Source organism: Phyllopteryx taeniolatus, chromosome 11, assembly GCF_024500385.1.
Source record: "Phyllopteryx taeniolatus isolate TA_2022b chromosome 11, UOR_Ptae_1.2, whole genome shotgun sequence".
Classification (NCBI taxonomy): Eukaryota; Metazoa; Chordata; class Actinopteri; order Syngnathiformes; family Syngnathidae; genus Phyllopteryx; species Phyllopteryx taeniolatus.
Window position 1 is genome coordinate 19,680,329 of NC_084512.1, and position 26,677 is coordinate 19,707,005.

The 26,677-nt window shown below is 43.0% G+C and overlaps 1 protein-coding gene across 5 annotated transcripts; it reads left to right on the forward strand.

The window, feature by feature from the left end:
* Positions 1-2,361: 2,361 nt before the first annotated feature.
* zbtb18 (zinc finger and BTB domain containing 18) lies at positions 2,362-14,560 on the forward strand. 5 transcript variants are annotated; one of them, XM_061790263.1, is made up of 2 exons: positions 2,362-2,776; positions 9,624-14,560. In XM_061790263.1, exon 2 carries the CDS (start codon positions 9,641-9,643, stop codon positions 11,240-11,242), a length of 1,602 nt encoding a protein of 533 aa, XP_061646247.1. In that variant the 5' UTR covers positions 2,362-2,776; positions 9,624-9,640; the 3' UTR covers positions 11,243-14,560. The 5 variants fall into 5 exon arrangements, with proteins under 5 accessions (XP_061646247.1, XP_061646249.1, XP_061646246.1 ...); XM_061790265.1 differs by lacking the exon at positions 2,362-2,776 and adding an exon at positions 2,803-4,223; XM_061790262.1 differs by lacking the exon at positions 2,362-2,776 and adding an exon at positions 6,216-6,510.
* The last annotated feature ends 12,117 nt before the right edge of the window (positions 14,561-26,677 follow it).

Consider the following 26,677-nt stretch of genomic DNA (forward strand, 5'->3'; position numbering starts at 1 on the left):
GTTCTCTTTTCCTCGCTTCCCAACTTTTTGTCCCTTACTGTCTTGCCCTCTTTTCCAGTCTCTTCCTCTTTCTTCTCTCTTTACTGTTACTTACACGTTCTCCCTTACTCCTTTTGTTCATTTCTGTCTCTTACTCATTTTCTCTCTCCCTTTCTTTTTCTCTCGTCCCATCTCTTCCTCTCATCCTGTCTTTTTCTCTCACTCATCAGGTCTTTCCTTGTATTTTCATCTCTCCTGTCTTTCCCTAAACTGTCTTTTTCCGCTGGCTTCCTGTCTCTTCCTCTCGCTTCCTGTATTTTTGCCATGTCGGCCGGCCAACATCCAGCCGGTGTCTCCCCAATTACGTGTCCCCATTACTGACATAATGAGGCAAACACTTACACACTTACTCTAATGGAAGACGACTTTACTCTAGGGATGGACAAATGGATGGATGCATGTACATAACTTCATGAATGTTTATATGTGAGAAAAGTCATAATGATTTTTATTATTACTACAAGTGTATCATTAGCTTTGTTTTACATTTACTGGTGAGGCAAAACTGTGCACTAGTTGACAACGGTGTGCTACTAGTATTACTAACGACATTATAAGATTATACTAGTAGTTAACATCTAGCGCTTGAGTAGTAGTTCTAGTAGCACAGAGGTGTCAACTAATGCAGATTTTTGCCTCTCTAGTAGTGTGAAGTTGACCTACTAGTATGCCAAAGTTGTCCTACTAGTGTGAAGAACTGTCACACAGTGGTGAAAGGCAATCGTGAGAAAACTGTTAGTACTAAGACACAGTCGTTCTACTAGTCCTGCCTAGTTCCTCTACAAGTGCACTTAATTATTTTTTCATAAAGCTGTTTAAGCATTTATTTGATATCTTCGCCATCCATCCAGTTTCAGGTTCATAGGGAGGAAAAACCACTAGTGGGTATTTTGTTCCTACTATGGTCCAGGAGGTTACTAGTGCGTGACACATGCATATTAGTTGTGCTACTAGTGCAGCACAGTAGTTTACTAGTGAGGTTAAATTGCATACTATTAGGCCAAAAGTGGAACTTGTAGTGAAAAAAACCCCCATTATTAATAAGACACAATTGTTCTACTAGTTTGATAATTTGTCTTACAAGTGAGGACAAAGAGCGCAGCAGTCCATGGACCTCAAGCTGGATATCAAAGATATCGAATAAATGCTTAAAACGGCTTTCCATGTATTGTGGTGTGATCGACATGGGATCTACAGCGACCTCCAGAGGTGGAGAAGTGTACTGTAGGTTAAAGTAAACCCGGAATGTGAATCTTCTGATTGAGTCAATTTAAGTAGTCTCTTTTTAAGTTTTGATTTAAAAGTCCAGGGGGTAAAAAAAAAAAAAAAGGCTCATCCACACAATTACTTGGTGTGAAATACTTCGGGAAGTTCCCACTTGTTCCATGTGTGCTCCCCTCCCTGCACGTGTGTGTGCCTGAGTGCACATAGCCACACACACACAAGGGCCTCATTGTCCCCCCACGCCGCTAAAGTGGAGCCCCGGAAAATTGACAGGCAACAACAGGGTCGTCATTCATTTGCATTTTAACAAGTGCCGCGGCTATGACACCGCATCATGTAAATTCATTAGCTGCCTATTAGTGACGCCAATTAGTTTACTAGGACGCCTTTAGCCCACGCAGGACGTGGGACGTGTCCGTCTCCCTGGGGGACAGACGTTCCGCCAAGGTGCCTGATGACCCAGTGACCCACAAAAAGACATAGTTTTATTTTTTTTTTTTTAATGTGCTTTGTTATTTGAACCTGCCTGAGGTTCAAGGCCATCACCAGTTGTTGTTTTTTAACACTGAAACGAAGAGGAATATTGAAGTTTTTCAACACAACGACAGACAGGATACAATGTCACTCTGTACAAGGCAAGGAACCATATGTGGTCACTTCACATTCAAAATGGTCTCACTGTAACGTGGTATAACCATATACTATATCTATATGTCTTAACCGCTTGATTTATTGAATTACTAATATCTTTCATATTAATTTTTGATTTTTTTATCTAATAAAATAAATTACTAAACAACAGAAATACTAATAATTGTACCACCATTACTAAAATAATAATCACAATTAATATTGAATTTGTTTTAGTAAATGATTCATATTAATTCATTTTAAATCATGATTAACATGTAATATTAACGATATAATGTACTGTATATTATTGTGCCTGAGGGGTTAAGACGGTTGGTCGAAGTGTTTCCATGGTGGTGCACCTGCTTGCTCCAACCGGACTACACTGTCCATGATGCACCGCGCACCCGACTCTCTCGCTCTCTCCCGTCTGCGCCAGCCGTCCACCTCTCACACAGCCGCCCAACCAGTCGGTTCAGGCGAGCCGCTTCTCTCTCCCTGCCCCTCTCGGTGTGTGTGTGTGCGTGTGTCTCTCACCGCCTGGCTGTTGTCAACCTCCGCCAACCGAGGAAGAGCGAAGGCGAAAAAGAAGACATATCCCCCCCAACACCCTCCGCTCCAGCTCCTTCTCGACCCTCAAACCATTGGCTCCCAGCCTTGCCATTCAAGTCCGAGCCCGAGTTGTGAGCGGTTGTGTGGGGAGAAAACAGCAGGCAGGGAGGCAGCAACAGCTCGGAAACATCTGGCCGACGCGGAGTCCCTCTTCCCTTCCCCTGCCTTGACAAGCCTGTTATGGAAAGGAACACAAAGTCGTCATCATCATAAGGGGGAAACGGGGAAAAGACGAGGCGGATTCAGCGGGGGACGTCGGAGCGTGCTGCCTGTAAGTGGCGCTTCTAATACGGCGAGTGGAGAGGGCTTGAGGGAGCGAGTAAAAAGTAGCTTCCTTATCCCTAGCATGACTGTGTTGTGTTAGCTCGCCTTTTTTTTAGCAGCAGTTGTCATAGCAGCGAGGCCTAAAGGAAGGAAGGAAAGTCCTATGGAGGACATAGCTTCAGACGCATGCTTTCTTTTGACGCTCGCCTTCACTTTTAGCCGCTCGTAGCTAGCTTCTCTGCGGGCTCGGCGTGCCTCCTTCGTCGTCGGTGTCGGTTCTCTATCGTCTTGAAACTATATACAGAACGAATAACTTGTTAAAATGTCTATATAACTATTAAACAGGCGGTAGTTGTTACAGGCTTGTCCCACTACTACTTTATTACACTGACTTTAAAGATGGCCACCTGCAGCGTTAATGCAAGTGAAGCATTTGAATTCATAAAGTTTATCTTAAGACAAAATGGGGGCGTTTGGATGGTTATACGTAATCCCTCTATCATTTATTTGATAGCAGTGGTTCTCAAACTTTACAAAAAAAAAATTTCAAGAACCGCCTCATAATCATAACCAGTTAAATATACTGTAAATCCCATAGAAATGATTGATTGATTTGTAAACGTTTCAACTTAAAGATTCATATTTTCGTAGTTTAGCTGGTTCAGGGTCAGCGCCACTTGACGGATTTAAATCTTTCTCCATCAGCGGTAGCTAGAAATGCTGTGTGCCAAGTGATTCACTGATGCAGGGATGACAGAGTTAAAGTCACAGCAGAGATTTTATAAGTTACGGTGGAGTAAAGGGTTTTGTGTGTTTGTTTCATTGCCATGCTGGACCTCACATGTATGAGTTGTGTCTAAAAAGTCCAAGAACTGATGTTCACAGAAGATGTAATTCAAATCCAAACAGGTTTTCCCCTTGAAAGTAAGTCCCCTGTAGTCTAACGTACTTTCCCACGCCCTTATGCTCTCTTGGAAGGGTTCTTCTGGGATCATCTGCATCTCTGTCGTCACGTCCATCTTGATGTCATCCACGCCCTCAAAATGGGTCCTTTTGATAAGCCCCTTAAACTTAGGAACGATGAAAGTAATCACAGGGCGCCAGGTTGGGGGAGTAAGGAGGTTGCTTCAGCGTGACGATGTTCTTTTCGTCCAGAGGCTGTCCGATGCTCAGGGCATTGTGAGCAGGCGCCTGGTCATGGTGAAGCATGGCCACAACTGTCGTCTCTTCTCTTGCATTGAACGAAGCAAACGCTGCAAATCTGCGGGGGAAGCAAGGTGGTAAGGAAGGAGGGCAGGAAAGCAGGTTCGAAGGAAGGAAGGAAGAAAGGAAGGATGTAAGACTGCATGATTAGGGGAAGGAATAAAGGAGGTCAGGAAGGTAAAGGAATCAGGGAAGGAAGGAACAAAGGGAAGCAGAAAAGTATGCTAGGGATCAGCCAAGCAAATAAGGAGGTAAGAATGCAAGAATAAAATACAACTCTTGGGGAAGGAAGGAAAAGATGTGTGGAAAAACAGACATATTAGCTCCTCCCAGAGCCATACTAAATCTACCCATGAAAGGTAGACTACACCCTGGACTGGTCGCCAGTCAATTTCAGGGCACATATAGACAAACAAGCATCGACAATCATATTGACACCCATCAATGACTGTAACGTGCACGGTTTTGAAATGTGAGTGGAAAACCCATCCAAGAACCAGGAGCGCACGCCAACTCCACACGGGAACGCCTGTACCCAGATTCGAACCCCAAACCTCCGAACTATGAGGCAGACGTGCTAACATCTCTGCCACAGTGCTGCTGCGTCATACTAAATATATGAAAAATATACAATCAAATAAATCTTTATTATATTTTGGCTTTCTAGATGATTGACAGCAGGTGGTCAACCAGTGGTGGCAAATATTTGTCAATAGTCGACGCAATGTTTAGAATTGCCTATATTAATAGTCGAAACCATACATATGTCACAAACTGTGATTCCAAAACAATAATATCATTTCAAACTCATCCTCTATCATTACCGTTAATAATAAAGGGCTAACAGCTATTACAATTCTCATACTACTTGCAAAGGCAAAAAAGACAGTTACCCCTATGAACAGTACGTGTGTATATATAGGCGCGAATAAGTGTGTTTGAATAGTTTTAGTTATGTTCCACAGGACAATTGGCGAGATGATTTAACATGGCTGCCGATAGGAAGAAGTTTCTCCAAATCCAAATTTAGACATGTTTTTTTGGGGGTTGCCTACAGTTTTTTTTTTTTCTCTTGCTATGTTGCAGATCAAACCGTCCCATTTTAAAGTGAAATACAGTGCTAGCTTGACTTATGAGGGCACCAATTTACAAGTCACAAGACGTCGCTCGGCCCTTTAAAAAAAAAAAAAAATTTTTTTCCTTTGTGTTGTGAGCCAACATTTGAGGTAAAAGTGCGCTTCAGTTACGCCGAATGCCGCAACATCTGCCCAGCATCCCGCGTTTCATTCACAATTTGAAACAAGTAAATTGAGCTCAGTCATGGGACAAATTAAAATCCTAAATCAGGGTACCACGAGAAGTATAATTTAAAGTTGTTTTTTTGGTAGGAACCCTCCTCTGCTTGGCAATAAAAATGTTTCGTCTCACATATTTGCAATCAAATGGTGAGTAATGGGGTTGATAATAAGATATAAACAATGTTTATTCGTTTTTTCTCCTGTTTCTGACACTTTCGGATCAAAAAATATGCCCCTGGCCAACTTCATTGCTTTTCCTGAAAAACAACGTGACAGGAGGGTTAATATTCTTGGAAATTCACAAGCACACTTTCACTAACGCTGTGTGGATAATCCAAAAAGTTCTACTCATTGGACTCCTTAAAGAGTGTTTGTTTCCTATTGTTTCCTCATGTCGTAGCTTGTTCGAGTGCGGGCGGGTGGGAGGGACGGACGAATGAATGAGTGAATACAAGACGAGAGGCAGCGTCGCTGATGCGTGAAAAAGTGGAAAACAATATCAGCTGCGTGCGTCTGTCAGTTGTAAATCTTTCTTTTGTTTCAAAGGGGGTGGAGCTACTAAAACAACTTGTTTTTGGATCATTTGCTAACTTTGCGGTGATTTTTTTTAGTGAGGATTTTTTTTTTTCCCATAAAATTAACTGCTGCGGTGGCTGTTGCTGTTAGTCGCTCGTGTCGTTTTCCAGCCAGCGAAAGATGGGGGTGGGGGACAAGAGGGGATGAGGAGGGGGTGACAAAGTTGTTGGTTGAAATGAAAGAGGAGTCTGGTGGCAGGAGTGTAGAGGAGGCAGCATATGGCTGTAGAAAGAGCACAGCTGGAGGTAGCATCTCCATCTGAGGATGATGTCAGAGCAGCTGACAGGCTGCCATCCACCCACCACCCCCTCCCTCGCTGCCCCCCCCCTCCCCCCCCCCCTCCCTGGCCCTTTATTGTGAGGCAGCCTGGGAGAGTTAGTACTCTGTGCGTGTATGTGTGTGTGTGTGGCAGTTAGTAGCAGGGAAGAGGTGGGAGGTGGTATCTCATTCCCCCTCCAACATCTCCGCCACTTTGCATCTGTCCCTCGCAGTTTGAACAGCAAGCTTTGTTTTTCTCCCTCCTCCTCCTCCTGCGTCTTCGCTCGCTACCCACTCACAAGCAAGGCGAGAGAAGGGAAGGACTAGCGGGAGAGAGAGCGCAAGCCACAGAGCTCCAGCTCCTCAGCCACAGTGGACTTAATCGAGTTGATGCGTACCGCTGCAGGTATCGTCTCATATGACATGCGTGTGTGTGTGTGTGTGTGTGAGAGAGAGTTGGCGAACGGAGCTTCAGAGCAGTAAATGTTTCGGGAATGCTCTCCGAGGACAGACTAGATGCGAGGCGATTCAATTCCTTCTGTACGTTCCTTGGCCAGTCACTTTAAAATTAAGATGGACCTGAAGGATTTTAAATGTGCTCGTTTGGTAGTTGGGGTTAAACTGTTGCTCGAGTGTGGAGGAGAAGCGCGATGATTCCATTTGTTTTTTACGTTTCTCTGGCATTCACTCAAAACTTAAGATCAACCATAGTATTTTAAATGTTCCTCTTTGGCAGTCGAGTGTGGACGAGAAGCAGTATTATTCCATTCACTTAAAAATTAAGACTGAGTGGATGCGTTCTAAATCATTTGGCTTTTACTTCACCAGTCAAAGCCACTGTCAGCCCCGAGTGTAGCGGAGATGGATTATTTCATTTCAAATTTTTCAATAGTTAAACCTGCCTTTTAAATGTTCTCGTCTGGCTCTTGTTGTTACTGTTGCTCGCTGTAATGTAGTTCGAGTGCTGACTTGAAGCAGGATTATTTAATTTCAGTGAGAGTTTGGACCGAGTTAAAGCATTCTAAATGTTGCTCGAGGACGTCATTATTTTAGTCGTTATTTGGCAGTTACTCCCAAAGTTAAAGTGAATATTGCTCGAGTCTGGACTAGAAGCACAGCTATTATTTAACGTTCCCAGTCATTCAAATTTTAAATGGTCTTGCAGTTAAAAATTTGTCAGTTAAGAAAGTCATTTTTATTCATTAAGTTTGCGTTCATTAATAATTGCTTCAGCTAGAGCATGGATTTGAAACACCAGGTTTATATTATGTTCTTGTTTTACCGCAGTTCAAGTCATTTGAATTCATTCATTCATTAAGTGGGAGTTGACGTGAGCAAACGGGAGTAAATAATTGCTTGAGCCTGAGTGTGGACTACAAGTGGGGGTTATATATAATTTCTTCTTTAAGTTAAGACAGCCTTGTATATGTTGCTGTTGGTCATTTTAGAAGTCATTTGATCAAACCGTGAGGGTCTAAAATCTCAAAAGAGAGGTTATTCCAACCCAACTATGAGAGTTCAAAATGACTGGAAAGCGTCCGCGTGTATGTGACCGCTCGGCCCGGTGCAGAAGACTAATTTAGAAGTTGCAGATTTGCGCTGCCTGAATTGGCTAGACAGCTGTAATCGCACTCGCTCCTCGTCTTAATCTCTTTATCTGGCTAGCAGCTGCCATATGGCCCCCGTCAGCTGGATCAGATGTGGCTAAGCCCTGCCTCCCTCCCTCCCTGCCTTCCTCGCTGTCCATCCCAGACCCCCCTGAGCCGGGCCTGGTTGGTTTGGGCCGGGGCCGGGCTGCTCCACACCTAGCTCTCTCTCTAGCGTCTTTATTTTTAGGCATCTTAAGGATTAGGATTGATGCTGTGACGAGCAGGGCACTTACAGTGATTGTATTGTAAATCTTCTTCTTCTGGGCAGAGGAGGAGGAGGAGGATGTGCGAAGGTTTTTCTCGTAAGACCACGTCTTGGAGCGTGTGTAGAGGAGGGGCTAGTTCACCCTTGTCCCCGTAAGCCCCCCCATCACCTCCCACCCCCTCCTCATTACACACACCCTCCCCTGCCCCTCATTAAAAGTCGCGCACACATCGCACACACTCATCCATTCTTGCCGAGGCTTCATTCAAATGAGGCCATTTAACTGTTTGGGCTAACGAGCAGAGCGAGAGCGAAAAAAGCGAGCGGCATGTATTTTCTCAGACGGGACAAAGCGACGTGGTTAACAGGTGGGTCTTTGTAAACGGGAGGGGGGGGTCGGGTGCATGGTTTAGTTTTCTCAAGCCGTGTGTGGAGGTGGCAGTTAGGTAGGTGTGTTTGTTATGTGCGCCAGGGGTTGGAAAGCCGGTTACCTAAAAGGGCCGTGCCGGGCCAGGCCAAAGTGGGTTAATAAAAATAACCAGCGTAGGAGCAGCGACGGTCCAGAGTGCAGGCAGAGGAGGCAGGAAAAGATGCATCACTGCTGCACTCACACTCATTATAACGCTCCACGCTATCAAAAATACTCACGTTGGGCATAAAGGAATGCGCGTGTTACTTTTGCTTTATTTTAGTTAAAAATGTCCAAAAATATAATATATTGCAAATATATTAGATTATTGTGGAAAAGTATTTTTTAAAATTTAATAATTTAGATTGTTTCATATGTAATGTTGAAATTCGTTAAGATGCTGAACTTGGGGTTTTCGTTCAAAATGATAAAAAAAAATTTAAATCTGAAATATTTAACTCAGTGTGTAGTGAATCTATATGAGTGCCACTTTGTGGCCGCTGACATTTTCTACAACGTTGGAATGTTTTTTAGACGCACCTCTGTGTCGCTAGATGACAAGAGCACAATTAGATTTTTGTCAGTGAATAAAATTTTCCATTATATTCTAATTAATTGAGATGCACCTCTGTGGCACTGACCGAGCACTGAATAGATGAAAAGAGCAGTTTGATTTCTTTCACTTTTTATATTGACCTGAGAAATAAATTAAATTTTCCACAATATTCTTATTTATCGAGATTCACCTGTGTGGCGCTCACAGAGTGCCGAATAGACAAAAAGAGCACAATTAAACTTTTTTCACTTTTTTAATTGAACAGCTGCATTGAATTAAATTTCCCCTTTTTTTTTTTTTTTTTTTTTTTTGAGAAGCACATCTTTTATGGAGCCGGCTGAGTGCCGAATAGACAAGAGCGCAGTTGTTTTTTTTCCTCCACCTTTTGAATTAAACTACTGAAATAAATTACATTCTCCACCATATTCTAATTGAATAAGAACTTCTTGTATGTCGCTAACCGAGTGCCAAAAAGACAAGAGCACATTGGATTTTTGGACATTTTGGAACTAAAATACAGTAAAGGTACCACACTCATTCCTTTACACTCTAAAATATTTCAGACGTGTTCTAATCTGCCTACTTACTGTTTAGCACCTCCTTTAATTGTCCTCCCTTGAGGTGTTGTTGTTAATAATCTTGTCATTAAAAAAATAATAATCCTGTCATAAAAAGCTGTTTTCTGACCGTTTATTTCCAGGTTATGAGGACAGCAGGATGGAGTTCCCCGACCACAGCCGACATTTGCTCCAGTGTCTGAGCGAGCAGCGGCACCAGGGCTTCCTGTGCGACTCCACGGTGCTGGTGGGTGAGGCGCAGTTCCGTGCGCACCGCGCCGTCCTGGCGTCGTGCAGCATGTACTTCCACCTCTTCTACAAGGACCAGCTGGACAAGCGCGATGTGGTGCACCTGAACAGCGACATTGTGACGGCGCCGGCGTTCTCGCTGCTGCTGGAGTTCATGTACGAGGGCAAGCTGCGCTTCCAGGACCTGCCCGTGGAGGACGTGCTGGCCGCCGCCTCATACCTGCACATGTACGACATCGTCAAGGTGTGTAAGAAGCGGCTGAAGCGCAAAGCCACGGCCACCGAGGCGGACAGCACGCGGCGGGAGGACGACGGCGCCGGCTCCAGCTGCTCCGACAAGGCCGACAGCCTTTCGGACGGCTCCGTGGGCCGGCCCGCCACCGCCGACCTGAGCGACGAAGATGACGACGGCAAGACGGAGGTGGGGGCTCTGTGGCTGAGGGCGCCCTCCGCAGAGAGGCCGGGAACACCCGCTGTCGTCGTACCCGCCAGCCCGTGCCACGGCGAAGCAGACGTCAAACCCACGTCTCCTGCTGGAAGCCCATCCAGCTCCACCGGCTCTCTTTCCCAAAAGTCGCAGCGTTCCGTGAGCTCGCGAGGCCACCACGGCAGGGTGTCCAGCGATGCCGTAGACTGCGTCCTGGACTTGTCAGTCAAACCCACAACTGGTGTTAACCACCACTCCAACTACTTTGGTGGTAACTCCCCACCAGATAGCCTCCAGAGCCCCCTGGCCGTGAGGGTGAAGGTGGAGAGGGGCGCGGCATCGGACGAGGATGAGGACATGGGGAGCGGGGACTACGAGATGGAGCACAGCGGCAAGGCGCCGCCGGGGCACCACGGCGTGGGCGGCCCCCTGTCGGCACAGCGGCGTCTGGGCCTAGAGGCGCACCTCTCGGCCCTGCGCGAGGCCTCCCTGGCTTCTGAGCTGGAGCGCGACGACAAGCCGCCCGGCGAGGACGTCCCGGCAGAGGCGTCGTCGGGCGCCGTGGACGGCGCCCTGCTGCCGTATGTGTCCAACATGCTGGCACCGCCCCACACGCAGATCTTCATGTGCCCGCTGTGCAACAAGGTGTTCCCATCCCCGCACATCCTCCAGCTGCACCTGAGCTCGCACTTCCGCGAGCAGGAGGGGGTGCGCGCCAAGCCGGCCGGCGGCGACGTCAATGTGCCCACGTGCACCATCTGCAGCAAGACCTTCTCCTGCATGTACACGCTCAAGCGCCACGAGCGCACGCACTCGGGCGAGAAGCCCTACACGTGCGCCACCTGCGGCAAGAGCTTCCAGTACTCGCACAACCTGAGCCGCCACGCCGTGGTGCACACGCGTGAGAAGCCGCACGCCTGCAAGTGGTGCGAGCGGCGCTTCACGCAGTCGGGAGACCTCTACCGGCACATCCGCAAGTTCCACTGCGAGCTGGTGAACTCGCTGTCGGTCAAGAGCGAGCCGCTGGCCCTGCCCAACGTCAGGGACTGGGCCATCGAGGACAGCTCGCAGGAACTCTGGAAGTAGACGCCCGCCACCGCGTCGACTTCTTAAGGCGCTGCTTCCCAACCGTCATTGTGACCATGCGCAGCTTTTTACGTTGGAAAAATCTCAAAATGGCACAAAATGTAGAGTAAACCCCCAGGGGTTAGGGACCGAGAATACTGAAAAACAACAAGTAATTATTAACGTCCTCTAAAAATGTTACCTGTATTATTTAGTTCAAACTGTATAAACAGTGAACCCCCGATTATCATGGTGGATACATTCCAGACCACCCGCAATAGCTGAAAATTCACCATATAGAGCCCATAATTAAGGCAAGCCTTAAGATAACCCTCCCAACAAATGTAATCAAAACTTTTCAAAACACACTTTTAAACAATTTTTTAAAAATGTTTAACAGAAAAGTCTTCTATGTAGTGGAAATGCAATACAGTGGAGGATTACTTCATTGTTATTGAACTGAGGCACCTGTTTTACATTTGAAAAATCTTATAGTACAACATCAAAAATGATGTACTATAGTAAAAAAATGATCATCTCGATTTACTCCCAAATTTACATAGTGTGAAATTTGGGACTTTTAAATTGAACGCAAAGCTGCTATTATTCTGTTGTATGAATGGCAACAGGTTGATATGCAGGTTAATTGTACCTTCTGCCATGTAATGGAAGAGCATCTAATTGTTCTGACTGTCACTATACGTCACTGGCATAGCTAGATGAACAAAGATATTTGTAAAGAATAAATAATGTTTTTGGGACAAATGAAGGGAAATTGGATCATTTCCTGCAGCAGCCCTGCAGTGGATTACTGTATACCACGAACTTCGAAAACACAAAACTTGAAAACACTAATATTATTTTAAACTCATCTTACGTTACACTTCAAAACAAATGCCTCACAGATCATTTGAGTTTGAAAAAATGCGCTAAAAACGCCTGTGAGATGTAAGTCTTCTTCGCAACCCGTAATTCGCAATTGTCAAGCGGTAACAAAACCGCCGTCGTTTATTAGCTTGTGCTAAGCTTATCAAAAATTTGACACATGGCGAGGACTCTCCGTAACAACCCTGGCTAAATTTCGCTCTTCCCAGACATGCAGACCTTAGGACAGACGCGATGTATCACTCCAACCTACTTCCTTGTCAACGATTACTACTTTCCTATTACCCAGGGCTTTGCCGCCATCTTGTAGCATCTTTAGATGTTACGGAAAGAGCACAAAAACGCAAATAGGTGAATTTGTGAGTAGTGAACTGCGAAAGGTGGGGGTTCACTGCATGTGTTCTGAAATCATGCTGATGTCACAGATTGACTTGCTCCGTGTGAAATTCGGACCAGTTCAATTGAACACAAATCTATTATTCTGCTTTATGAATAGCGACAAGTGAATTTTATTGTACCTCGCTGGCATAGATAGATGAACAAATCTACATTATTTGTAGTAATTCAAAAATTAATTTGGTGGTTGGGAATCACTGTTTTAAGAGGACGTGGGCGTCAAAGTGAGTCTTGCACTTTAATAGCACATGAACATGTTACTACTGACTTTTGGGTTCGGGGTTCCTTTGACTCTCAATGTCGCAGAAGGTCTCGCTTTTCAACTTTTGATTTTCGTCTCTCATCTCACGACTCGACGATACGCTAAACGGGTATCACCATACACACTTTGAAGACACGTGTGCGTGTGTTTGTGCGTGTGTGCGCGTGTGGGTTAATGAGATGCTCCACTGGCACGGAGGCGCAGTTAGCGTGTTGGTGGTGGGTGTGTTCAGGGAGCGACTGACAAAACGAAATGATGGCACTCATGCAATGCACAGCCTCCTTTTATTATTATTATTATTATATTTTTTTTTAAATCAGTTTGAAGTACTTTCTAATGATGATATTTAACAAATTATTACTGATGAATAGTTTTCTTCAATCTAGCTGGCAGTCTTTTTGTTGAGAAAATAAAAAGTATTTAATTTAAAGGTTGTAAATTGTTCTGCTATAGTTTAAATTCACTTTTATTATTATTATTAATAATTTTATTTGATTTTGTTTTTTTACCTGCTGTTTGTTGCATGACGTCCACACTTGTATATTTTAAGATTTTTTTAAGACAATAATGTGAATTTGCTGTGTTACTGTACACATTGTTATTGATCAAATTTGACTTTTTTTTCAGCATTTTTTTTTTTGTGAATATACTACTACTACTACTACTACTCCAGGGTGAAGCCAAGCTGACTATGACTGGTGGGGTGGGGATAATGCATGGAATGTTGTCTTAAAAAGTTGGGAATTTAGGGGTGGGAAATGTCGATGAAGCTTTTGAAGCCGGTGTTTATGTGTGCACTGATCTCTTCTGTGTGTGTGTGTGTGTGAAGGAAGCACCTTTTTAAGCTATAAAAGACGTGAAAATGTGTGCTGGAAAGATGCCTTTTAACTCCTCATTTGCGACTCAACACATTTTTGTTATTTAAAAAAGATATTTGAAAAATGTCACGGAATTTATCAAAGTCATCCCAAAAGGTATTGCCATCAAAGAAAATTTTTAAAAATGATTTGTGATTTTTAAAAACTTTTTGTATCTTGGGGGTGGAACTCAGTTTGGAATTTTGAAAGAATTGTCAAGCGTTTATACAATCCCAAAAAAAAGGAGTTGCTGAACGCACCATAGCCCTCAAGTGTGCGTGTGTGTGTGTGTTTGCGCGCGTGCGTGCGTGCGTACCCGCACCCCACCCATCCATCCAACCTGCTGCGATTTGCATCATCACTGGTGTTTTTGTTTTGTTTTTTGCTTTTTTCCCCTTTCTGGTTGTACTTGACCGCCTTAAACTGCTGAAGTCCAGGCTGATTGTTATTACTATTTCTCTTCTTTTTTGTTTTTGTTTTGTTTTTACTTATTTTAATTTAATTGTATTTGTAATAATTTATTTGTGAGTGTCAGGCTGCGAACTAACCACACTCCAACCTTTTTGCTGTGTTTACTTGAAAACAAGAAAGGGTGCGGGTGGGGTTATTTTTATGGTCAATAAAAAATATCTTAGTTTATGAGGGGCTTCAAATGACTGAAAAAAAAGGACAATCACCATCTGGGGGGGGGGGTAAAAACAAGCAGATTTTTTTCAGATCTATTTGCTCCCCAGTCGAGATTAAATAAATTTATTTTATAATTGTTTTTGGGGGGGAGGGAAGATTGAGATTTAGTCATTTTTAGCTTTGACAATCATAGTTTGTTTTTCTCAAGGGGAATTAAATTCGAATTGTGTTTAGTTTTGTCATTTCCGGTGTGCTGTTGACGTTGACATTTTTAAATTGTGTGCAAACTGCAATAAATTATAAGATTCTTCACATTGGACATCTCGCTCTGTGTGTGTGTGTGAAAGGAGGGTTTTTTTTGGGGGGGGGGCTAATTGAAAATGTTTTTATTACATTAAAAAGTCATTGAATGCTACAAAAAAAATCCCTGATCGATTGATTAGCAAAAATTAATATTTAAACATTTTTAATCTGCAATTTATTCGAAAGAATAATTGTAAAAAAATATATAACAATTAAGTAAAATACAAGTAATTCATGTACAATTATGAATTATTTACAAAATGTTTTACTACTTACTGTTTGTTTTTGTGAAAACGTTTTATAAAATGTTAAGGAAAAAATCTAAATAAAATAGACTTTTAAAAACCTCAATTATTAGAATTAATAAAATATATACTCTATCAAATAATTTATTTAATTCAGTTTTTAATCATTGTTTAACCAGAAAAAATACTAATTACTTATATTAATACAATCAATGAAGAAAAAAATAAAATAATAGAACAATTGACAATTATTTGTGAAAATTAATCATGAAATATATTGAAAATAAAATACAGATGTATTTATATGCAAGTTCTTTAATATTACCACATAATTTTTTGGGGTGGTCAAATGATCATATATAATGTTGCCAAGTCATAGCATGGCTGTATCCCAACTTTCTCAATTTGCCCTCATCATCATGATTCTTCTTCTGTGGTGACTCAACAGCACCTCTGCTGTGTGCCGTTAAGTAGTATACTCCCTTTTGATTATTACGGCCTGGATTGGAAAAAGTTGCCTCGCGGGAGGTTTTGGCGTGGGCGGGGTACGTAGGCGGAAGCTATATGTTAACTGGACCTCCTGCATGTGTAGGCTGCGTTGGAGGAATGAAGACCCACACAATAATTGTGCAGCAGCTTGTTGCGCACCCCCTCCTCCAACACACGTACGCACACACACAGCTTGTAAAGCTCCTCAAGTAGTTTTCCAGCAAAGAAATGAGCTTTAGCCACTCTTACAGATGCATTGAGAGAGCCTGAGCGGGCCGCGCGCTGGGCAGCGTTCATTAGGCAACAGATGGTCTCCTCGGTAAACCCACCTCGCCCCGACCCCCCGAAACCCCCAAGACGCACACACACACACGCCATAAGCTCACAGCTAATCTCGATGTCTGATGAGCGCCTAATTTTGCTGCGAGGAACCTGAAAAAAAAAAAAAAAAAAAAAAGAAGCACAAAGTTAATAGTTAAACAGTCAGATAAGCAGAAGGGAGGCTTTATGGGTCTCAAGTGGTCTCACCTTGGGATTCTCGTTTAGTCATTAAATTGGTGACCCACTATCGTACGCGAATCGAGAGCATTCACCTATAACGACCAGTCCCTAATGACCAGTTGAAGAAAAAAATAATGATTTAAAATTTAAAAAAATAAAATTGAATATTAAAATTAACAAAAAAAATGATACCGCTACAAAATTTCACATTTTATTATATCTCTGTGTGGGGGGGGGACACAAGTCCAGGACACATTTCAAATATTTCAGTGTACTTTTTGATGTTCGGATGTTTGTATATTTTCTTAATATTGATGAAAAAATAACCCAAATTTCCTTTTATTTCCCATTTAATCTCACTTTCTTTTTTCTGCACTCCAATTGACAGAACTTTTCATAACTTTCAAACTCTAGTGTTGTGCTGTCCTTTTAAAAGGTGAGCAAGCAAGAGAGTGAGGGAGTAGGTAGGAAAGGAAAGAAGTGAGGCTCCAAAATTGTATTTGGAAAAACGTTCTATTTCTTTCTAAAAATATTTATGAAGGCATTATGGCAGTAGCCATTTTTGCTCAGGATAAAGCGGTCGTGTTTCCAAAAGGTCCTCGAGGAGACAACAACGCTGCACTTTGGTGTGGCATCATTAATTGTAGCGTTGGAAGCGAACATCTGCTTGCAGGCGACCGCTCGCTCTCGGGCCGCGCGAGGTTGGCGGTGAATGTAGGTCATTAATTTGTTGCTGTCCTTTGTTTACTTAAGGAAAGAGGAGTGGGGGGTGGGCCGAGGGGGCGACAAAGGGGCAGCTGCAGAAGCATTTGGTTGTGCCCAAGGCGGCGGCCCTCCTCAACATGTTGGGAGGCTTGACACTGAGCTGCGGCTCCACCGTCTGGGGGCCCGGGACCCTCGCCCTCGCATGAGGGAAGGGAGCCGCCTCTGCCAAGCTGCCAGTCTACCAAGGGGACGGGGGCAGGTCAAGGAGGGGAGTTCACATAAAGACCACTGTGCCTCCTTCTGATGTTTCATTATTCTCACTAAAGATGATAACTTCTATTTGAGTCACCACCTCGCTCACACGCAGACGAACTGGCCAACTTGACTCCAGCTGCTGACCTCGCTTAATAAGCCACACCCCTTAAAGGCACATGTCCAAAACAAAAATGCGATAGCATGTACAGTAATTACACTTTATATAATCTGTTTTTTTCTTAACATTCAACTTTTATGTTTTTTAATTGTTTTAATACAATAGTGTTGTTGTTTTTTTTAAATACACACAACAAAAAATGTTGTGGTGATTTTTAGGCAGGGGCTGGACCAGATTGATGACATTTCAAATTGATTTGCTATACGAAAAAATGTTGTCACAAGCTTAGTCACGGAACAAATTAAACTAGGAGCGCAAAGTGCCACTGTACAGCGGATAAGGACAGAGTCGAACCACAAAGACTGAAAAGCCACATAATTGACACTCATTAAAGTTGCCATGAAAAATAATTTGAATTTATTTTTCCTGAAAAGTGCTGCACGTGGAAAAAAATACCACCAATAACAAAACGGGCTAGATTCCCCCCCCCCTCGCCATTTTTTTTATTTGATTTAAATCAGCAAATAGGTGAATCCGCAGATGCCAAACAGTGAATATGCGAGGTCCCACTATTTTCCCTTTTTTTGTTACCACAATGCCATCCGCTGAATATGGCGGGGCACTGCCTCACTTGCCCCCTGATGCAAAATGAGAGTTCATTCAAGCCTAATAATAAATGTGTTTTGTCCATGCAAAAGAAGCATGCGAATAAATTGAAAATCAAGCTGCGCTGCCTATTGTTGCCTGGCTTTTGGCTTAAATGTACAGTAAGAAGGGTCGCACAAAAAGAGAAGAAAAGGAGCTTTTAGCTAGATGGCCCTGCTAAGAGCGCCCCCTCTCATGGGGCGTGGGGGGTGCTGGGGGACCCTCTGGATGCTTTTCATGCGTGTGTGAGACTTGTTGATTGTCCGTGGAAATAATACCAAAAAAAATGATAATAAAAGACGGGACACACTCCTGGGTGAGCGAGAGACGAAACATTTAGTGAGAGAGCAGAATGTGCATGTGTGAGTGTGTGTGTGTGTGTGTGTGTGTGTGAGAGAGAGAGAGAGAGAGAGAGAGAGAGAGAGAGATCCAAGCTTGTCTGCATATTTAAAAGGAACCTCTTTGTCAAAGCACTCAGCACAGCAGGACAGAAGGCAAGCAACAAGCGGCCCCTCTGCATGCATACAATACAGTGGCACTACACGGGCAAGAGAAGGAAGGAGGGAGGGGGGGGGGTTGGGGGAGAAGGTGGTGACATTGGGGGATATTTGTTTTTTTTGTTTTTGTTTTTTGGGGGTGGGGGGTGTACATTGTCCCAGCCATCCATCCAGCCAGCCAGCCGCCCCACTTCACCCTCCTCCCACAACTTGAATATTTGTGTGTCTGCATGTGTGTAAGACAGAAAGAGTTAACCACCGACCCCCCCACCCCGCGTCCCCCCCTTTCGCGCGCACTCGCACTGACACGCACAAAACATCACTGTACACTGAACAATTATGTTCACACAAACATTCAGGGCCCTATTTTTGGGAACGGCGTACATCCAGCTGTGCCACTGTGGGAGTGCTTACAGCCCACTTCATTAGGCCGCCACTCAAAGCGGCTCCTCTCGCTCCCTTTAAACGTGGCACAATGACAGCCTCGACGGAGACATCTCTGTGAGGAAGAGGATGATGCGGAATCGCAGAGATCTGTACATGAGTGGAGCATTGTCGGTGTGGCAACAGACAATGTGAGAAGGTGCCCCTATTAAATACAGAATGAGCTGGTCATAAACGCTGGCGACCTAAATATGTCCACGGAGCTCCTATCTGTCTGCCTGTGCCGTGATCAAACTCACCAAAATCGCATTAGACCAGCGGTCTAGCCTACACCGGAAGTTAGACATGGTCTGAGCAGGTGTATAGGTGTGAATGTGAATCGTTGTTTGTCTGTATGTGCTCTAGAATATGGAAGGATGGAGTAATACAATTGTATATAACTGACAGTAGAAATTCATTTTGACTTTTGTTCTTATGTACATTTCAGATTGTACTTCTTTTTTTTAATTTTTACTCTTCTTTATGTACAGTACTCAAATCAGCACTTGTACTTTTACCACAGGCTTTTTTCCCCCTTTTTCTTCAGTACAGATTGTGAGTACTTTTGCCACCTCCGTCGTCAACAATGCTCTGCACGGAAGCAGAAAGAGAGCGGACACAACTCCACATTGGAGTTACAACAATGACAAATGGAGCGCACTTTTTCCTCCCCCTCCTCCTCATCATCATCATGAGCCTGCCCCTCTGCCACCTTCTGCCAGCTGTGTGTGCCAGATAAGAGGTGCCAGCAGGGCGTGTTCAGGGTGGTGTTGGTCAAACACTTGGCACTGGGATGGGGGGGGGGGGGGGGACACACACATGTGCACCACTCAGAGCTTTATCATCCACATGCTGACACCCTAGATGGACGATGTTGTGCGCTGTGTGTCACGCTGCTGCCAAAAAAGGGCCAAGGTCAAGTTTGTGGTTTTTTTTTTTTTTTTTTTTACTGCAAATAGAGGCCGTTCATTTCGGGCTAGTTGACGATTAGGCTTGGGCGAGGCCAAATTTGCCATGAAGTTATATATACAATATACAGTATATGGAAAATTGACTTTTTCTGTACAAATCACAGATTTACATGACACACTTTTTATTATTTGATTATTATTATTACTCAATCCATCTATTTTCAAAACTGCTTATCCTTATTAGGATAGCGGGTGAGCTGGAGGCGGGGTACAGCCGGGACTGATGGCCAGCCAATCGCAGGGCACAAATAGACTAACGTTTACGCTCATATTCACACCTACGGACAATTTAGAGTCTTTGGTTAGCCTTATATGCATTTGTTGGGAATGTGGGAGGAAGCCGCAATACCCGGAGCTAAGATTCGAAGCGGGAACCTCTCAACTGTGAGGCAGACGTGTTAACCGCTACGCCAACATACTATTTCAGCCCGGGTATATTGCACTCGTCAAAAGGCAAAGGAAGCGACATATTGACAACGATAAGTCCGCTGCAGTGCCATCTATTTGTTTATTTATGACACGCCGGACTCAAAGGATAGGATGCCGTATGACGAGGTGTGTGTGTGTGTGTGTGTGTGTGTGTGTGTGTGTGTGCATGTGCGCGTGTACTCTCACCCTGCGATGCCAGCCTCCCAGTTTTGCCCATGCACGACCCATCTGTCACATTCCTGCTTCCATCTCCATGACCATCCGTTCACCTGCACCTCTTCTTGGGTCCACACCTAAATAAAAACATGTGGTCACGACATCGTGTGTGTGATAAAAAATATTATTCATAATCCTAAAATGAGCACGATAAAATTAATCAACGTGGTGGCCCCCCGCAGGCTCTATGTGGAGCCCCCGGGCCCAACCAATCCAATCTGGGTTATGGAGGGACAGGGGTCCTGCCTAGGGAACTGGCAATTAATTGTGTGTTTGTGTGTGTGTGTGTGTGTGTGTGTGTGTCATCAGGGGTGTAGCCCGCGGTGCACTGGCATGGCCGTACGTTGGATTATTGAAGGCAGCTTGGGACCATCTGTACAGTGTTACGGAAGAAGGAGGAGAGGAAGGATGGGTGGCAAAGGGACACGGGAGGGTTTTATGGAATATACGAAGGATCCGTCTTTGTTTTGGGGTGTTTGTGCGACTGTCTGGAGAGCTTTTTACACAGAGAAAAGTCAAAGGCATCCTTACTCTTCTCCCGTGTCGGTGTTGTGTCAATGGCACCAACTCAGAGTTTGAATTTAACGTTGAACATTATTTGTTTGATTTTAATTACATTTTTATTTCCTTTTTCAGAATTATTTATTGAATTCCAGTAAAATATTTAATATTTTTTATTGCATTTGTAGTATTTTATTTCTTATTTCTTTATGTAATTCTTTGTTAATTATTGTATGTTTCAATTTTATTTCTAATTACTTATGTTTATTAAATTTGAAATTTAACTTTAAATTAATATATATTTTAAATCTAATTTTAATTATAATTATTAAATTGTTCAATTATTATTTATTATCTTTAAATATTGTACCATTTCTTTATTTTTAGTATTATGTATATTTTAAATTGTAATAAAATAAAAAAGAAATATTTTTTTAAATTAATTTGTAATACTTCCACTTTCTATTTTACTTTCATTTAATGTATATTAATGTATTTTTCACATTTATACATTTTTTATTTAAATGTGTAATGAAACCTGTAATTTAATTTTAAGTCAAAATGTACATAATTTTTTTATAGCAACATTTTTAATATTTTATTTTAAAACATGCTTTTTATTTGACTTTAATTGGTAATATTATATCAATTTATACTTTTTTTAAACTTAATTTTGAATTTTTTGGTAATAGTTTAACTTTTTCAAGTTCGTTTGTAATACGTCACATTTTCAAGAAAGAGCTGAGCATCAGTAAAGTGAGAGCTTTCAGCAAAGCTCCCAATTATTATTATAGTTATTATTCGTCATTTCTTTTTCCGGTCTTCTGAGGTTAGTAAGAGAAACCACAACAGAGGCGTCTATTTTCGACAATGTGCTTTATTTTTTGTTTTGCTTTTTTACGCGATACACTCTACTGTTCAGTGGGAAGGTGTTTCTATAAAAGTCCAGTTTGTTACCTTTATGAACAAGGTGTATCTTTAAAGGTTTAAGACAACTCGTGTGCGTCTGTAACTATTGGTCGTATATGAAGTCGAGAAGAAGAAGAAGATGGCAGACAGGCTGGCAAGCAGCTGTGGTCGTAGCGCACGCACACACACACACACACACACACACACACACACACACACTAAAGACAAGCTGTTGTTGCTTAACGATTGGGCTGCACCGAAGCACATCTGCACTCTGCATCATCATTAGCTCTCTCCGTCTCTCTCTCTCTCTCTCTCTCTCTCTCTCTCTCTCTGGTCGTCAGTATGGCTGACAAAGTGAACAATACAGAAAATCACCCCCATCAGCGGCAGCCATATGGACGCCATCTATAGTTCTTTATGGCCAGCCTGGATGCTGTGTGGCTGCTGGGTGAGGGGGACGAGGGGACGAGCGAGGATGAGGGGAAGAGCCATTGTCACAACAATGACGATTACCGACGACCATATTTACTCATACGGTGGCGTGGTGGGGGTGTTTTATTCGTAACTGCAGATGGTGGGTGGGTCTATTATGTTGGCGTAATGCTCTCACGTGTGGGCAAGGAGAGCCACAGTCGCAGGCGCACTTTCGGCTGTTTCATGAAAGGGACAGTCCCACAAACACAAAATGACAACACTGGCAAGGAACTGCTGTAGGCCACAACTCACGCCCAGACGCTCACATGCAGATTAACCGGCCAACCCAACTCACTCATTAGGATACGCCCTTGAAAGGCACACATACATTACAGTACGTACAGTAATTACATTTTATTAAAAGTTTATTTCTTTACATTCTCTATTAGCACTCTATTTTTAAAAATAAAATAGAAGGCTATTTTCCTTTATTAAAAACACACACAAAACATTTTAGGGTTTGGAACTGATTAATGGCATTTCAATTCATTGTAATGGTGAAAATTGATTTGATATCCGAGTAAACTGAGTTACGAGCTTGTTCACGGAATGAATTCAACTAGAAAAGTCAAGGTAACACTGTATTGTGAAGTTTTGAACAAACAAATATATATATATATATATATATATTTAAATAGATTATTATTAATGATAAAAAGAAAACAAAATTAATAAGCTACGAAAGTGCAACTTACAGTGAACGAAAATAGTAAAACTGGACCTTTTTAGAGTGGCCTATTAATGTGGGCAACCTAAGGTACACCCGTGCAATAATCATCCATCCATCCATTTTCCGTATCGCTTATCCTGCTATAAGAATAATAATAATCATGCGGTTTATATATATATACAACTTTGTACATACATACATATGTATACATATATTATTGATGATGAAAAACTATTAAAATTTAAAATGTGAAAATTTCAATGATTTGAAATGTATATATTGATTATAGTTAGTGATAATGCATTTTTTTCTTGGGGTGGTTTGAATTTCTGAAATAAATAAATATTATATAAATCAATAAATGATTACAAAATGCTCACAAATCCATCCATGCATTTTCCATACAGCTTCTCCTCACTAGGGTCACGGGCGTGCTGGAGCCTATCCCAGCTATCTTCGGGCGAGAGGCGGGGTACACCCTGAACTGGTCACCAGCCAATCACAGGGCACATATAAACAAACAACCATCCACACTCACGTTCACACCTACGGGCAATTTAGAGCCTTCAAATAACTTACCATGCATGTTTTTGGGACGTCAGAGGAAACCGCAGTACCTGGAGAAAACCCACGCAGGCACGCGGAGAACATACAAACTCCACACAGGCGAGGCCGGAATTGAACCCGGATCCTCAGAACTGTGAGGCGGATGTGCTAAACAGTCGCCCACTGTTCCTGGTCCCAAATTAAACAAAAATATTATCATAAAATATTGTGTTTGTGTCATTTTTTTGTTTTTTGTTTTCATTCAGCCGGGAGACTTTCTTCAAATTTCCCAGCATTCTCAAACACGGCATTTGCCACTCATCCGCAGCTGCCTCTGTTGAACCTGGGACACTTTGGTCACAGGCCCACATTCCTAACCACTTGTCCATCCATAGCTACGGTGTACCTAATGAAGTGTCCCGTGCAAGACATTGCTTGCTCGCGTGTGTGTGTGTGTGTGTGTGTGTGTGTATGTAAAATGCCATTTCCACCGGTCTCTTTTTTTGTTTTGTTGACCCTCTTGAGCGTCGCCCCCACCTCGACAGTTACAAATATTTCCAGGTACGCTTCGTTGCAATAGCCACCATCTCATCCTAACAGACTGTGTGTGCGTGTGCGTGTTTGTTTGTGTGTGGGGCCCAGATGGCAGGACGAGGTGCGCACCACCACTTCTTCTTCTTCGTCTTCCGCTAGGTCCCCCCAAAATCTTGGCGTTCCTGTTCTTGCGGCCCTCTCTCAATCTCAGTCTTCCCTCCCGCACTTTGAACCCAGCTGGCTGGCGGAGGTGTTTTTCTGGGATCAGTGTCGGAATCCCTCACTGCTGTTCTAATTATCTTTCCACTCTTGTCCTTCTTTTGTATCCACATCGGGCTGCGTGTATCCGAGATTTGCAGAAAGGGGAGAAAAACACGACACGCTTTGTAGCGTGCCAGTGTCACCTTGAGATGAGCGTGTTTTGATAACATAACATTTGCCTTGGCTGTATTCAAACATTAAGTACAGCTGTAACAGTTTGGAATTTGACCATTTCTAATCACACCACAATGCATGCTATGCTGCTTACTGCTAGTAAAGAGAAATAGGGTCATTTGAAGGACAGTGTATTAGAATAGTGCATGGCATGCTGTTTGAAATAGTCATGACGATGCACGGCTGCTGTTTCATCCAAGGAAGGCGTAACAGAATTAGTCGGATGCACAAAAGCGATGAACGGGCCTTTTTTCATTATTATGCTCCAAGAGTCCTGACAAGGCATGGTATGCTGCTTGGTGCAAGGGAAGAATAATAGTAAATAATAATAATAATAATGTTCCGTCTATGTCAGTTCCTGATGTTCAGTAGAGCTATGCTGGTGTCTCATACTCATAATGAAGTAGGGAATTAGTGGTATTATGCCGGAATAGTCATGACAATGCATGGTATGCAATTTTTTTTTGGGGGGGGGGGGGGAAGAGAAATAGACTAAGGAATATCACGACAATGTATGGTCTGCTGTTTGGATTAATAATGACAATGTATGTTATGCCGTTTGCTACTCCGACCTATTGTGGTAAAACACAAAGAAAGTGTTTTTACTTGAATACACTTGCACCAGCATGCCCTGAATCTGTCAAGTGTGAACAAGGCCTTAAAATACACACGAGAGCATAAGGTCTCAGGATGTCAATGTCTCATTAATAGTTAACTACTAAGGATTTGTCAAAGGTTTTCACCATGAGAAGATTATTATTATTTTTTTTATTATTTCATCAAAGACCCACCGGCTCCCAACCTCTGGTCATACAGGTGTGCGTTTAGACCAGTAGAATGTAAATATCCACACACACACACAAAGAAGATGTGTGTCGGCTTGCAAAAGCGTGACCTCGGCGCTTCCCCCAAACAGAACAAGCGCCTCCTGGGCAAATATTTAAAGTCAAAACAGGCCGGGCCCATAAAAAGCTGAGAGGTGGCGATGGTGGTGCGGATACCTCTGTTGAGGAAAAGGGTGATGGGGGGGTGGGGGGGGTTGACGGCAGCTGCCGCCAACACCTGTCCACGCTAGCAAATGTCCAGCCACCACACCCCCGAATCGCCACGCTCAGGCATCTTGTGCAGTGGTTCTCAAACTGCGGTCCCTTGGGATCTATGATCCCTAGCTTGGGGGTCCGCAAAATAATTTTCAAGACATTATTATGAGGTATCATTTTTTAGGTCCACACCTATATCTGGAGACTGGCGCACCAATAAAACAAAAATACATTGATTAGGGAATGTTAGCAAGGAAAATGTTAATTCTGCAAAATGTGGAAATTTCGGGAATGTGATTTTTTTTTTCTCCCCTAAATGTCCTCAAGTTTGTGAATATTTTGAAGTGATGATTTGGATCAGTTGAGAAATATGAAAGGATGAGTTCAATTTGTAAAATACCTCCATTCATTCAAGTAATTTGCACGACGAATGATGTGGAATTGTGGTAAAAGGAGCAATTTTGGGATTGTGAAAAAATGGTTCCCAAGGATCTTCCTGAATTTCTGTATTGTTTTGTTTCCAGCATCCTGATGAAGGCCAGTGGGCCGACAGAGGGGTTTTTTCAATGGCTTTTTAAATAGTTTTACTCTTGAGTGCCTGCATTGGGAATTTGTTTTAATCAACCTCTGTTTTTATGTCCTGAATTTTGCAATACTTGGAAGTTGGAATGGTTCGAATCAGTTGAGAAATGTGGACGGAATAAAACTATGGGAGTAATAACGATGATTTATTATTATTATTATTATTATTATTATTACTATTATTATTTCACAGAAAGAATCAAATATACCTCGGGTCAAAAGTTACCAATTTGAGGATGAAATACTTCATTTTCACCGTAGACAGTAAATGGGCACTTTGTCATTGGCAATGTTCGCCACAGTCGACTCTGTGATTTCCTTCCACCAGGCTCTTTTCTTGGCATATGCAAAACAATATAAAAATGAGGAATTCAACTCACTAATTGCATTTTGAAAAATAGTCAGAAAAGTCGCTAAATATAGCAACCAAATGCCTAAGTTGGCTAATATGACTGTGCTTTTGTAAAGTAGCTCGTCACTGTTTGCAACCAACTGTTTGTTGTTAGTGTAAATGGTGCACATCAACGAGCGATGATGGATAAATATTCATTTTAATTCACTAGGATTTGGTTCAATTCCACTCTATCAAACAGGTCATGAATATTTAGCTAAAGGACTAATATTTAGTCCCATGGCCTTTAGGGGTGTTGCGTTCAGATTATGAGACGGGGTCATTGGAAAATGTTCTCCACCTTAACCTGAAAAGTTTGAGATCCCCTCATCTAGCGCTACGAGCAAAAAGATACCCTCGGACACACCTAAGCAGGCCCTTTTGTCGCCCACCACACCCTCTCCACTGGCTCCCCCCATCTGTTGCGTCCCAGGGGAGTGTGCGTGTGCATGCATCTGTGTGTGTGTGGTGGGGGCGGGGGGCAGTCAGGCGTTGGCTTGGCTCCGGCTGCCCATTGATCAACAGCTGCCGGGCTTCTCATGCTGAG

What these genes read in the sequence shown, in the direction of transcription:
- zbtb18 (XM_061790261.1), top strand. Translation starts at nt 8,287, where the DNA reads ATGTATTTTCTCAGACGGGACAAAGCGACGTGGTTAACAG. An exon ending in CAAAGCGACGTGGTTAACAG is followed by an intron (nt 8,327 to 9,623) that starts GTGGGTCTTTGT and finishes GTTTATTTCCAG; the next exon opens with GTTATGAGGACAGCAGGATG.